This window comes from Xenopus laevis, chromosome 2L, assembly GCF_017654675.1.
Source record: "Xenopus laevis strain J_2021 chromosome 2L, Xenopus_laevis_v10.1, whole genome shotgun sequence".
Taxonomy (NCBI): domain Eukaryota; kingdom Metazoa; phylum Chordata; class Amphibia; order Anura; family Pipidae; genus Xenopus; species Xenopus laevis.
Window position 1 is genome coordinate 16,152,244 of NC_054373.1, and position 14,210 is coordinate 16,166,453.

Genomic DNA, 14,210 nt, shown 5'->3' on the forward strand with positions numbered 1-14,210 from the left:
TAGTCACCGGCGCCTAAGAATAATCGCCGGCATCCAAGAAAAGTAGCCGGCGTCCAAGAATAGTCTCCAAGAATATTCGCTGGCGTCCAAGAATGGTCGCCGGCATCCAAAAACAAGGCGCCGGCACCTCCAATGGGAGCAGAAACCCTCAATTTTTTGATTGAAACTTACCAGAAGCTGCTGCATTTCTCACCCAAGGCTTATACTCGAGTCAATAAGCTTTCCCAGTTTTTGGAGGTAAAATTTGGTACCTCGGCTTATACTCGGGACGGCTTATGCTTGAGTATATACGGTAGTCGTCCAGAAGAAGAGGCGATTTATCACTGGGCGACTAAATCTCCCCAAATTTGAGCGTGTGTCTCAAGTGTACCAAGTCTAGTTGCCCTCTGTAACAGATGAGATGTTTGCTTTCATGTTGGTTGATATGGGCTACAAAAATGGGGCAAAAAAAGAGAACCTGTGGGTTCATAGATTTTCAGTATGACTTTTGTCAGAGCATTTTATTTATCATCACGAGCCAGTTAGGAAGAGCCCTGCCTCTGATACAGTATTCTCAGTTTCTCCAGTTGCTCTTTACATCGGGCATGAGCGAGGTTGAGGCTCTGGTTCTCATTAGAAAGGTCCTCGTATTCCTGAGCTAAGTGCACGGCATCCACATTCTCCTTTTCCACTTGATCCAGCCTTGCAATCAGTTCTCTTCTACCGGAAAAAGAAATTGTTTTTATGTCAGATAAATGATGTTTTATATTAGACTCTTTAACCTTCTCATCATAGGGACTGTTCCTCGTTCCTGTTCCTTTCATTGCCATTTTTGTAGCCACCGCTGGGACAATATAATAACATTAAAAAGATTTGCACCTTGGCGCAAAGTGAGGGGCAGTTTGCAAGTGGCAGTTTGCTCCACCAGTGGTGTAACTATTGAGAAGGTCAGCCTCACACTCTTGGCAGGGCTTGTTATGGTGGGGCATAGGTACCCACGATGTTGCATGCAACTGTGTATGGGACAACCGAGGGACCCTCCTCCAAAAATTTTCAAGGGGAATGGGATGACAAAGTTAATGCCACTGGCTTGCCCTCTGATTTTTTTGTGCTTTGCAAACTGTCCTGAACTTTGTAAGTGACCCTACTGTTACTTTTTAGATGTCTTATAATTAAGACATTAGGGGGCTGATTTAACAAAGGTCGAATGTTAGAGTTTTTTTTCTACTTCAAATGACCTCGAAACCCGAATGGTATCTTAATTAAAGGAGAAACAAACCCTTATTAAAAAAAACTACCATACATTGATCCCCCTCCCTCCTCCCCACAGCCTAGCTGGGCATGGCAGCCATCTCCTTCTCTTCGGTAATCTTCGGAATGAGGCCAGCAAATCGCCTCATGCGCAGTTGGAGCAATTTTCTGTCTCGCAACAACTGCGCATGAGCCAAAACTCATGAAAATTGACGAAGCACCACAAGAAGGTTCAATGTTGATAAATGCAAGGTTATGCACTTTGGCAAAAATAATATAAATGCAAGTTATACACTAAATGGCAATGTGTTGGGAGTTTCATTAACTGAGAAGGATCTAGGGGTCTTTGTAGATAACAAGTTGTCTAATTCCAGGCAGGGTCATTCTGTGGCTACTAAAGCAAATAAAGTTCTGTCTTGTATAAAAAAGGGCATTAACTCAAGGGATGAAAACATAATTATGCCTCTTTATAGGTCTCTGGTGAGGCCTCATCTGGAGTATGCAGAGCAGTTTTGGACTCCAGTCCTTAAGAGGGATATAAATGAGCTGGAGAGAGTGCAGAGACTAAGTGCAACTAAATTGGTTAGAGGGAGGGAAGACTTAAATTATGAGAGGAGACTGTCAAGGTTGAGGTTGTTTTCTCTGGAAAAAAGGCACTTGAGAGGAGACATGATTACACTTTACAAGTACATTAGAGGACATTATAGACAAATAGCAGGGGACCTTTTTACCCATAAAGAGGATCACCGTACCAGAGGCCTCCCCTTCAGACTAGAAGAAAAGAACTTTCATTTGAAGCAACGTAGGGGGTTCTTCACAGTCAGGACAGTGAGGTTGTGGAATGCACTGCCGGGTGATGTTGTGATGCTGATTCAGTTAATGACTATAAGAGTGGCTTGGATGATTTTTTGGACAGACATAATATCAAAGGCTATTGTGATACTAAACTCTATAGTTAGTATAGGTATGGGTAGATAGAATTTGATTAAAAGTAGAGAGGGGTGTATGTATGGATGCTGGGTTTTCATTTGGAGGGGTTGAACTTGATGGACTTTGTCTTTTTTCAAACCAATTTAACTATGTAACTATGTAAGAAGACCCGAAGATTACCAAAGCGGCTGAAGGTGGCACCTGTGAACTCCGGGGGTCTATGTAGGGTAGGGTTTTTTTTTTTATTAAGGGTTTGTTTCTCCTTTAAGAAAAACTCGAATGGCAAAAACCATATTCTGTGATTTTGAGTCCCGCAACGCGAAAACTCAAATTGATCGAATTGAGTTCTCAATTTAAGTTTTTGGCCAAAACCCTCCGAAAAAAACTCAAACATCAAGCAGGCTGTTGACCTCTTCAAATGGTTCCAGGGACCTCTGCCATTGACTTCTACATAACCTCAACTCGGTTTTAGATGTTTTTTATGGATTCCAACTATTTGCAGGGTCGAGGTATATTCAAGTTTGGTTTTTTGAAAAACTCAATCTATTCAAGTTTTCTTTTTAATCTGAATATGTGAGCTTTGACCAAAAAACTACAAGTCGAATACTCTAATTTCCTGGGAAAAAAACAACTCGAATCTTAATAAATCTGCCCCTAGAAGTTTATATTGCTAAATCTGTCAGAGAAAATTTGAAATGAAAGTAATTGAAAATAACTTTTTTGAGTTTAGGGGGAAAGACTGGTAAAATACATTTTCTTTAAAAAAAATTCAATATCAATATGAAGATAAAATATAATTAAACTGTTTAGTTTTTTTTATTTTGTCATCATGGAAATTAAAATATTTCACTTTTTTTACATATCAACTTCTTTTTATGAAAACCAAATGTAATAGAAAAATGACTTTGTCAAAATTTCTAAAGAAAATTAAGTGAAAAATTTTCAATACGAATTTAAGCCTGTTCATGAACAAAAAATGCCCTTTTTTCATGATCCATTGCCTGCATTGGAAACGAGTTTGTGTGATTGGCTGCAACATGGAACATCCGGGTAAAGTCTAAACACGCCACTTACTTTCTTTCTTCCAGTAGCGCAATTTCCTTCTTCACTTCATGATATTCCTCTGCTATTTTGCAGTGGTCTGTAAACACTTGTTTGGATTCTTTTGAAGAATTACATGGTGGAAGGGGCTGTGATATAAAGGAATAAAAATGTTTTAGCAGGCCTTTATTTTCCCACCACTTTTTTTTACAAGGTGACAATTACAGTTATAAAAGTTTAATCCACATGTAGTGATGCGCGAATAAATTCACCTGATTCAAATTTGCACGAAAATTTCCGCGTTTCGCCGCCGGCGAATAGATTTGTGAATCTCCCGGGAAAATTCACTGGCGTCAAAAAATTAAGTTGCTTGCATCAAAATCGCCACGAGTCAAGATTACTCAGACGCCATTGACTTCAATGCCGGCATCAAAACTGATGTGAGCGACTTTTTGGACGTGCGTCAAAAATTGACGCGGGCATCGATTTTCGACTTTCACTAATTTTTCGACATTTCGCGGGAAATTCACACATTTTTCCGCGAAATGGGAGAAAGTCACCCATCAGTATAAATATGCCTTTATTTTTTATCTTCCTTTTTGTATTTGTCTACAGCAGTGATCCCCAACCAGTAGCTCGTGAGCAACATGTTGCTCCCCAACTCCTTGGATGTTGCTCTCAGTGGCCTCAAATCAGGAGCTTATTTTTAAATTTCTGGCTTGGAGGCAAGTTTTGGTTGCATAAAAACCAGAGGTACTGCCAAACAGAGTCTCCTGTAGGCTGCAAGTCCACATAGGGGCCATCAATAGCCAATCACAGCCCTTATTTGGCACCACCCAGGAACATGTTTCCTGCTTGTGTTGCTCCCCAACTCTTTTTACATCTGAATGTTGCTCACAGATGAAAAAGGTTGGGGACCCCTGGTCTACAGCAAGTAATGGGGATCTAGTAAAAATTAAAATCTGTTTTAGGGGTGATTTAGTTTTTTTCAAAAAATAATTTGCTTATATGGAAGTTGTGACTCAACTTTCAGATTTCAAGGATGACCCATCAATTTTCAAGTTTGAGTTTCTTTGATTGTGGAATAAAATTCCTGCTTACGTTGTTTCTGGGGTGCTAGGGTACTTACGGAAAAACTCGATTGTGTTACGTTGTGGCAAAAACACAACTCACAGAAGGAAAAAATACATTGTTCCATTCGCTTTGAATGAATTTGTAAAAATGTCATTGTTTTAAAATTATTCAAAATTACAACTGCTTGAATTTTTAAAATACGCTTCTTACTGGCCTACCATTGACTATAAGGGGGTTATTTATTAAGCTCCGAATTTATCTCTGTATTTCCAAGATAAAAATCCGAGCAACTCCGAATTCCCAAATGGACCTTATTTGTCATTCAAAAAAATAGGTTCGAGTAAACTTCAGACCTTTGCAAGAAAAGTCTAAAGTTTTCAGACTTTTCCGCAAAAAACCCTAATTTTTTGTGGTTTTTGGACTTTTTGGCCCAAAATCCCTGAAATCATCATATATCAATGCTGACAGCAGGAAGGTCAATGACCTTCCCCATTGATTAATACAGGACCCGAGCGCTTTGAGATAGAGTCCTGCGCGGGTCCATTTTTTGGGACCCGAACCCGACCCGTACCCGCAACCTGCAATCCGCAACCCGCATTCTTACCCGCTTGGACCCACAACCCGACCCGACCCGCAAGTACCTTCTCTGCAACCCGGACCTGCGACCCGCTGACCATCAAGAATCAGGAAGTGCTGTCATTATAAACCGGAAGTGACATAATCGGAAGTAGATATGATCAGGAAAAGTGGAGTAAAGCTGGAAGTGCTGTCACTGTGTAACGGAAATGACATAATCGGAAGTGGGCGTGACCAGAAAAAAGGAGCAAATATTGATATTGAGAAGACCCGCAGCCCGACCCGCAACCCGAAAACACGCAGAACCGCCGACCCGCGGGTATACCCGCACCTTGAACTTCAACGAAAAACCCGCATGGTACTGCAGGTTTTTGCGGGTAACCGCGGGTACCCGACCCGCTGCAGGACTCTACTTTGAGATGCTGGGTTTTCAGATTTAAAGTTTTCATACCATCGGACTTTAATAATTCCCTTTTTTTTTTATGGTCCGAAAAATCTGAATTTTTCAGATTTCAGGTATTCGGAGCTTAATAAATAACCCCCTAAAAGTTTGATGAGTTTATCATGGCAAATTTTATTTGAAAAGCCTTGAAGTCTTGAAAATTTAAAAATTAGACATTTTTTTGTTTTTGAATTCTCAAATTTCAAATTCTCAGTTTTTCACACATTTGCCCCTTAGTTTTGCCTAAGCAGCTATTGTCTCATACTGTTAGGAAACCATCCTAATCACATCCTGTAAGCCGACTTATGGCATCATTAAACGAGTTGTAAAATTCTGAGACCATTTGCAATTGCTTTTCATTTTTTTTTATTTGTGGTTTTTCCTAATTTTAGCAATCTTGTTGCTATGGTGCAAATCACCATAGCAACCATGCATTGATTTGAATAAGAGACTGGAATATGAATAGGAGAGGGCCTGAATAGAAATAGTAATAAAAAAAGCAATAACAATTATGGGCATATTTAACAAAATCCGAGTATTTCAATAAACAATTGAACCTTATTTATTAATAAGAAGCACAATTTAATTGGATCGTGGATAAATTCAAAAAAATCTAGCCAAAATCTGACATGTACATTTTTTTCCTGAATTGCTCAATTTTTTGTTTTTTTTTCCCAAAAAGAACAAATTATTCGGATTTTGCCCAAAAAGTCTGAAATAGTCGGATTTTTGGGCTAATTCCAGCACAGATTACAGAAAATTCCAAATAGGATAGGGACCTCTCCCATTGGCTTATATATAACCTCAGTAGGTTTGAGATGCCAGAGTTTTTTTTCTTTAGCTACTAAAAATTCCGTTTTTATAGTAAAAAATCTCTTATTTTTCGAGTTTTTGGCATTTAGACTTTAATAAATAACCTTCTTATAGAGCATTTGTTTTGTACATGGGGTCAGTGATCCCCATTTGAAAGCTGGAAAGAGTCAAAAGAAGAAGGCCAATAATTCAAAAATTATAAAAAAGAAAAAATGAAGACCAATTTAAAGGTTGATTAGAATTTGCCATTCTATAACATACTAAAAGTTAACATAAAGGTGAACCACCTCTTTAAGGGCATGGTCATCAATGGGGACTACTCCCTGGGATTTCAGGTAGAATCTACACCAAGGGGCAGATTTATCAAGGGTCGAATTTTGAGGTGATGGGAAATTTATTAAACTCCCATCAACTTGAAATTCAAATGAAAAAAGGCCAATCAAAATTTATTTAAAAAATCTAAGTTTTTAACTTCGGGTAAATAGGCTGTATTTGAATCATTCGAATCAAAGTTTTACCGCATTCAATCGAATTCAAATCAAAGGATTTGCCACGAAAAACTTAGATTTTTCAAAGTCCACCAAATGACTCCAAATAGGTTCTAGGAGGTCCCCCATAGGCTAAAACAGGTTTTAGATGGCGAATGGTGGGAGTCAAAGTTTTTTTTTTTAAAGAGACAGTGCATGATAAATTTCAATATTCGAATAGTTGCATCTTTTTCAAATTCAAATCGAATTATGAACTATTCGATAGTCGGAGTACACTAAAAATAGCTTGAAAATCGAATTTTAATACTCAGTTTTTCAATTCGACCCTTGATAAATCTGCCCCCAAATGTTGCTCCATGAGTCCATAGCCCAAGTTCATGTTTCCCTACCTATGGCCTCTGAACACAGTACCAATATAGAGCTGAACGTTGCATTATCTCACCCATTTCTCACCTGAAGCTGCTGATCTAGATCCGGAAATGCCAGTGGGAAAGTATTCTCTGCAGAGGATTCATCTACAAAACAATGGAGTCATTAGTAAATTTCAATCATTTTCCAATATTTTAACTCATTTATAGTGATGGGCGAATTTGTCCTGCAAACCACAAATTTTGACGCCGGCGATAATTTTCACTGGCGAATTTTCGCAGCAAATTTGCGCCTGCCGAATAAATTCGCCCATCACTATTGACATTCAAATAAAAAATATAACAAGCCTCTTATTCTTAAGCCTCTTATTCTTAAACCTCTTCTTTTATTGCCAAACTAGAACTGAAAAAGGGGTGTTATTACTTGTGGATACTGTAATGTCTCCTGCCATCAGTCTCAGAGCAATGGACCAGAAATATGATTATTTTTTACCTTACGCCAGTCATAACATCTGATGAACTTAAATGAGGTCACAACACACAGTCATAACATCTCATCCACTTAAATGAAGTCAGAAGACACTTCCCCATATTCCCAAAGCTCTTGAGTTCCTATATAAGTCAATAGTGAAGGTCCCAGTGTCAGCACTGCTGTCCGTACTGATATCCAATCATTTCAGGGGTTTTGGACCAAAACGTCTGAAAAATTTGTAGTATTTGCGGAAAAGTACAAAAAATTCTTATTTATTGGCCAAAATTGTGAAGTTTTTATGCGGATTTTTGCCCGACCCAATTTTTTCTGACTTTTTAAATGATAAATAAGGTCCATTCAGGCAGTCGGAGTTGATAGGATTTTTATGTTAGAAATATTTAGAAAAGTTCAGACCTTGATAAATAACGGGCAAAATGTCGATTAATATTTTGAAAAGAAAATTTTTAGGGGGTTATTTACTAAAATTCTAATGCAAAAATCCCGAAAAATATGTGATTTTTTTTATAAAATCGGACTTTTTAAAAAAATTACGAATTTTTCGGAATTTATTAAACCCCCAGCATGGAAAAGTAAGACTCGGAAAATTTGGCATGTTAGACCTGTCGAGGTTGCATATAAGTCAATGGGAGAAGTCCCAAAGATTTTTTGATGTGCGCTGGGTTTTGTACAATACCCTGAAGTTTGAATTTTTTTTTCCCGCATAGCACATGTTTGGGAAAATTTAATAAATAAGCGTAAAAAATTTGATCGGAGTTTGTAGCAGAAAGTGTTGAGAAAAAATCGGACTTTGATAAATAACCCCCTAAGTGTCAGTATCACTTTTAGAGGGTCATTTATCAAAGTCTGATTTTATCTCAACATTTTCTGCTACAAACTATTATATTTTCCATAAAAAAAAAAAATTTTCACGATTTTTTTTTGATTTTTCACCCGAAAAATGCACGAAACCCAGCGCACATCAAGAAATCATTGGGACTTCTCCAATTGACTTATATGCAACCTCGACAGGTCTGAGATGACGGATTTTCTGATTCTGACTTTTCCATCCTCAGGGTTTAGTAAATTCCGAAAAATTGGTGTTTTTCTTAAAAGTCTGATTTTATAAAAAAAATTCACAAATTTTTCGGGATTTTTGCATTCAAAGTTTAGTAAATAAACCCCTACATTTCTGATGTGATCAAGTAAGGTCAGTAGATGGCAGTGTAAAACCAGCAAATGGGATTGTTAAATTAAAATGCAACCTAGGAAAATGAATTATTTGGGGGTGTTCAAGAGCTTTCTAGTTACAGAATAGAACATGAAATGTTGAAATAAAACCATACAAATTATCTTGCTTGTAGCCCCTGCAGCCTAGTGAACTAACCAGAAGAGCTGGCAGTCAAATGAAACTTACTCACTGTACTTCCTCTAGAAAGTGAAATATGGAGTGATTGGCCCATTGAGTTTCCATATTGCAGTGCAGGAAACTTTATATGCTGACTTTACAGTTTTAGTGGAAAGTGGAAAAGTTTCCAGGTAAAAAGAGAACCTTAATTCTGATGAAATCAAATGTCCTGAATCTCAGAAATCTCACCAAACCTATGGAAGACTGAAAGATCGTTCTGAAAAAGCAGGTGATTGGTCAAGTTGCCACTATATTGTAAGAAAGAATGTTGACATTAACAGACTATAGGACTTGTCTTGGTTTCCCATCCTACATGACTACAAATGAGTTATGGCAAATCTTCTGACCTTCTCTCAGCCCTTCATACAATGTTATTGAGAGGGACTAGATATGGAAAGCATATTTGCTTTTAAATGCAGTCTTGGCCTGCTTGTCCTACAAAACCAAGTGGATTCCAAGAAAAGAAGCTGGAAAAGACTTTGGTGACCAGGTTTGCCACCCTGTCGGTATTTTACCGGCCTAGCCGGCAAAACACCTGCCAAGGCCAGAGCTGCTATTACAAATTTACCCGCAATGTAGCTGCTGGTAAATTTATAATACCCCTAACAAAAGCCCTTGGCCCGCCCCCAATCTGCTCAAAACTTACTTTTTCTCCTCCTTCTGACCATCGTGTGCTGTGGCTCCACCCCCTTTTACATCACAGCCCGCCCCTTTTGTTCCCTCCCCCACCACCGGCCGGTGGAAATTTTATGAAAAGCTGGCAACCCTATTGGTGACGCATAAGTGGTTTAAGACACACGACACTTTTCTAACTGTCATCGTGCCTGAGCACTCTATAGCAGTTGCTACAGCCTGTTCTACCAGTACTACATTTTTCATCACTCCCAACTGTGTAGGGGGTGTGGCCACAAAATGGGCATGGTCAACAAAATTCTGCCACGGGGAGCGCGATAAATCTTCAATTCGGCGGGCGGGCATCCAATTTGACACGCCATGGTAATTGGTCACTAGGCTTGGCACCCCAGTTCAAGATAATCCGTGGCCCAGTTCTGGGTTGCGTCCCGGCGTTGGGGACACCTGCTCTAGAGAGAGTAGGTCAGTTATCTTTGGTTAGTAAGAGCAACTTTGTGCTCCACCAAGGAGGAGGCTCTGCTCGTCTGTAGTGAAAGGACATCAGTAATGACAAGGGAAAGAGGTTATTGTTCTATCCGTGTTCCACATCTATTGTAGGGATCCGAACCACAATGGGTACTGACAACCTGGAAGGTTCATACTTTCAACTCCCACTGCCATTCCTACAGTGGTGCCATTCTGTGCTGTATCTGCTATACCTATGACTGTACCGGATATTTATTTCAACTACCTCATATGCTGTGAGTATTGCAAACTTGTGGAACTTTAATGGAATAAAGTCTTGAGTTATTCTTGTTTGCAAAAAAACACTGGTGTCCATTTTCATTTATTTTACATCTTTGGCAGAATAGAGGAGTTCAACAACACCCTCATGTGCTCCTTCCACTTAGCAGAGGCCCATCCTGCTGAAAGAGGGTCCAATGTAACCCACGCTGTATGCTACTAGTAATAGGGATGCACCGAATCCTTTATTTTGCGAACCCCCGAATCCTTAGCGAAAGTTTAGGCCGAATACTGAACCAAATCCGAATCCTAATTTGCATATGCAAATTAGGGATCGAAAGGGTAAAAAAAAAATTACTTCCTTGTTTTGTGACAAAAAGTCACAAAATTTCCCTTCCCACCCCTAATTTGCATATGCAAATTAGGATTTGTTTCGGCCCGGCAGAAGGATTCGGTCGAATCTGAATCCTGCTGAAAAAGGCCGTAACAAATCCTGGATTCGGTGCATCCCTATTAGTCCTTTTAAAGTAAAACTTGATATAAAACAGGACTAAAGTGCCATATACTGGAGGGAAACTATAAAAAAGAGCAGAGCACTGGACCAAGTTCTCTTTATTCTGCTTCCCAGTTTCATTGTGACTCAACGAAACTTACTACTCCTCTCGCTTCCCATTTAGTGTGACTCTCACCAGCTGCTCAGTATCACTATGTACCTACGCAGGAATAAGGAGTATATCGTATGCTGTGGGGCTTCTGGGAGTCAGGGCTGAACTAAAGGGGGAAGATTATGAGTAGAAGAACCCATACTTGTGTAGGGGTCTGGGAAATTGACCAACCTTATTTATATTGGCAGGCAATTCCCTAGTGTCATATAAAATACTGTTAGGAAGGGACCTATTTCTTTATTCTGTCTTAAAGGATAAGTAAACCTTTAAAATAAGTGAATGTAAAATTAACGAGGGTGCTATTTTAAGATATTTTGCAATGTACATTCATTATTTATTTTGTTTTTACTCCAAGATATTAAGGGATACGTGTCCTGTTAACATGAATTTTGTTACAACAGCGCCACCTGCTGGTCAGTTTCCCACCAGTCTGACCACCAAGTAGTCAAGGAAGTTGTCAGGAGAAAGAAAGAGGCTGCTCTGATGTTCTTCTGCTTAGGAAAGGTTTGAGAAAAGTTTTAAATTTTTTTCCAAAGCAGAAGAACATCAGAGCAGCCTCTTTCTTTCTCCTGACAACTTCCTTGACTACTTGGTGGTCAGACTGGTGAGAAAATGACCAGCAGGTGGTGCTGTTGTAATACAATTTATTTATATTAACAGCACATATTTCCCTTAATATCTTGGATTTAAAGAAAAATAAATAATGAATGTAAATTACAAAAGTGCTTTAAATAGCATCCTCGTCAATTTCACACTCACTTATTTTAAAGGTTTAATTATCCTTTAGAGGGCACCTGTTGGGAAAAATGTTATCCCCAACCAAAGGTGCAGACTAATAGAGTCCACATTCCGGTTGGGGATAACAGTAATTTTCTTTAAAAAATGCCCCCGCCAGCGCTAGGCTACTTTCACCAGGAGGGCAGCTCCGCTGAGAGTGCTATGTCACATGAGAGTTATGCGCATGAGAGTGATCGGGCATGGCTGCTCACTCCAGGAGCTCCCTTTTATAAAAAAACTACTGTTATCCCCAACCAAAATGTGGGCTCTATTAGCCGGCACCTTTGGTTGGGGATAACATTTTCCCCAACAGGTGCCCTTTAAGACAGAATAAAGAAATAGGTCCCTTCCTAAGAGTATTTTAGGACCCATTTAGGCGTCTGTGACAGCAACACAGAGCATGTTCAGTGAATCAGCAGAAAAGAATATGGGGAGCTACTGGGGCATCTTTGAAGACACAGATCTTTACTGCTAAAGGGCTGTGGTTGCCTTGGGCTGGTACAGAAGCACAAAACATAATGTACAACATTTCTAGCTACTTCTTTAGTTAGGCTTTAGTTCTCCTTTAACAGCTTAGTTGCAAATACCAGTGACAGTGCTGTCAGGTGCTGGGGATTTAAGACCCTGGATTTAACACCTGCCAGAGGCAGATGGCAAGTAGAGGGCTCCCTGACACTTTTTATATCCCATTGTTTACTAGCCAAGGGAATTGTTCAGCAAATTGTTGCATCTCAGGGTGCAACACCCGGGCCAAAGTGCATAGTTTAAGAACCAAGGTGCTTTGTGTCTGTTTTTAGCACAGTTACTTATCCCAGGCATCAGAATTGAGGTCCAAAGCCTCTAAACTCCTGGGTGGCATCATCTTGATCTGATTTCTTTGTACTTAGAACTTAGTCCTAGTGCTTTTTAGGATATATTTCTGCCATTTTTGTGAACATGAGTTAAAAAGACTCAATCCCTGACTGTGAACCAAGGTTTATACTGGAAAACTGAGTCTATTAAACGTTTGCATGCAAAGTCTATAAACAGCACCAAATATAGCCACAGAACTGTTTGTGCAGAAGGTAATGTAGCGCAATTGCCAACAGTTGGCTCCTAAATTCCCCTCGAGAAAAATAATTTCTTCCCTCAAGTGCCTTACACACTGGCAGGGGCAACTGCTAGTGATTGAAAGTGATATAATAGGACAATGTAGTGCCAATTGTACTCTCAGTAGGAGGGACATGCGATTCTTACAAAAACAGCAATGATTTATAAGCATCTAGTCAATAGCAACACAATTTCTATCTGCTGTCCATGTCATTGCTTAAAAGGGGTTGTTCACCTTTAAATACATTTTTAGGGGCAGATTTAAAAATTCAAATTTCAAGCTATTTTTGTGTACTTCGACTAGGGAATAGTCCAAATTCGATTTGAATTTGAAAAAAAATGAGAAAATTTGAATATCGAAATTTATCATGTACTGTCTCTTTAAAAATTCAACTACGACCATTCGCCATCTAAAACCTGGCAAATTGCTGTTGGAGCCTATGGGGGACCGCCTAGAACCGATTTGAAGTCAATTGGTGGACTTTGAAAAATCAAAGTTTTTTTTGAAAATACTTTGGATCGAATTCGATCTTACTTCAATTGAAACGATCGAATACAGCCTATTCTCCCACAAAAAATTTTAGATTTTTTTAATATATTTCAGGGTTTTTTTTCGAATTTCGAAGTTATAGGAGGTCAAATAAACTCCCACTTCTTCGAAAATCGACCTTTGATAAATCTGCCCCTTATGTATGTATGTAGAGAGTGATATTATAAAACAATTTGCAACTTGTTTTTCATTTGTTATTATTTGTGGTGTTTGAGTTATTTAGCTTTTTATTCAGCAGATCTCCAGTTTGTAATTTCAGTAATCTGCTTACTAGGGTCCAATTTACCCTAGCAACCATGCATTGATTTGAATAATATGAATAGGAGAGGGTCTGAATAGAAAGAGGAGTAATAAAAAGTAGAAATAACAATACATGTGTAGCCTTACAGATTATTTGTTTTTTGATAGGGTCAGTGACCCCCATTTTAAAGATTCAGCAGAAGAAGGCAAATTGTTAAAACAAACTATAAAAAATAAAATTGCTTAGAATTTGGAATTCTAAAAGTTAACTTAAAGGTGAACCACCCCTTTAATCCATGCCTTCTCTTGAGACACTTTTGTGCTTGTATTTAGGATACTCTTTAGTGATGTGCAGTTCGACAATATATGGAACCGCAAAAGGAACCCTCGAAACCTGAACCCCACCCACGGCACGGGCACCCTATTTATAGACCAGCGACTGATCCGCCCATATCTGAGATAGCGGAAGGGGGCGGAGCAAGTGTGGGCCTATACATAGAGGCTGCAAAGACAGATGGCGTCAGAGTAAAGTCACGGCTGGGGATAGCGGAAGGAAGAGCTCAACCCGGGTACCGTGGATCTCAGGCGGGTCTCAGGCCAGTCCGAACATCACTAATACTCTTTATCGCTATTTCTGGCACTTGAGATGCCTTTAGTGCTGGATCTAGTGAAATATCTCCCAGTGTAGGTCTCT

General features: G+C 39.2%; 1 protein-coding gene across 1 annotated transcript in view; it reads right to left on the reverse strand.

The window, feature by feature from the left end:
• Nucleotides 1-275: 275 nt before the first annotated feature.
• LOC108707887 (MAP3K7 C-terminal-like protein) overlaps nt 276-14,210 on the reverse strand; it is a 33,299-nt gene continuing 19,364 nt past the window's right edge. Inside the window, exons 3-5 of the mRNA XM_018245956.2 lie at nt 7,048-7,109; nt 3,235-3,350; nt 276-699 (exon numbers count right to left, since the gene is read on the reverse strand). Of these exons, the coding sequence (XP_018101445.1) occupies nt 522-699; nt 3,235-3,350; nt 7,048-7,109 (356 nt within the window). The 3' untranslated portion in view covers nt 276-521. The remainder of the gene's footprint in view (nt 700-3,234; nt 3,351-7,047; nt 7,110-14,210) is intronic.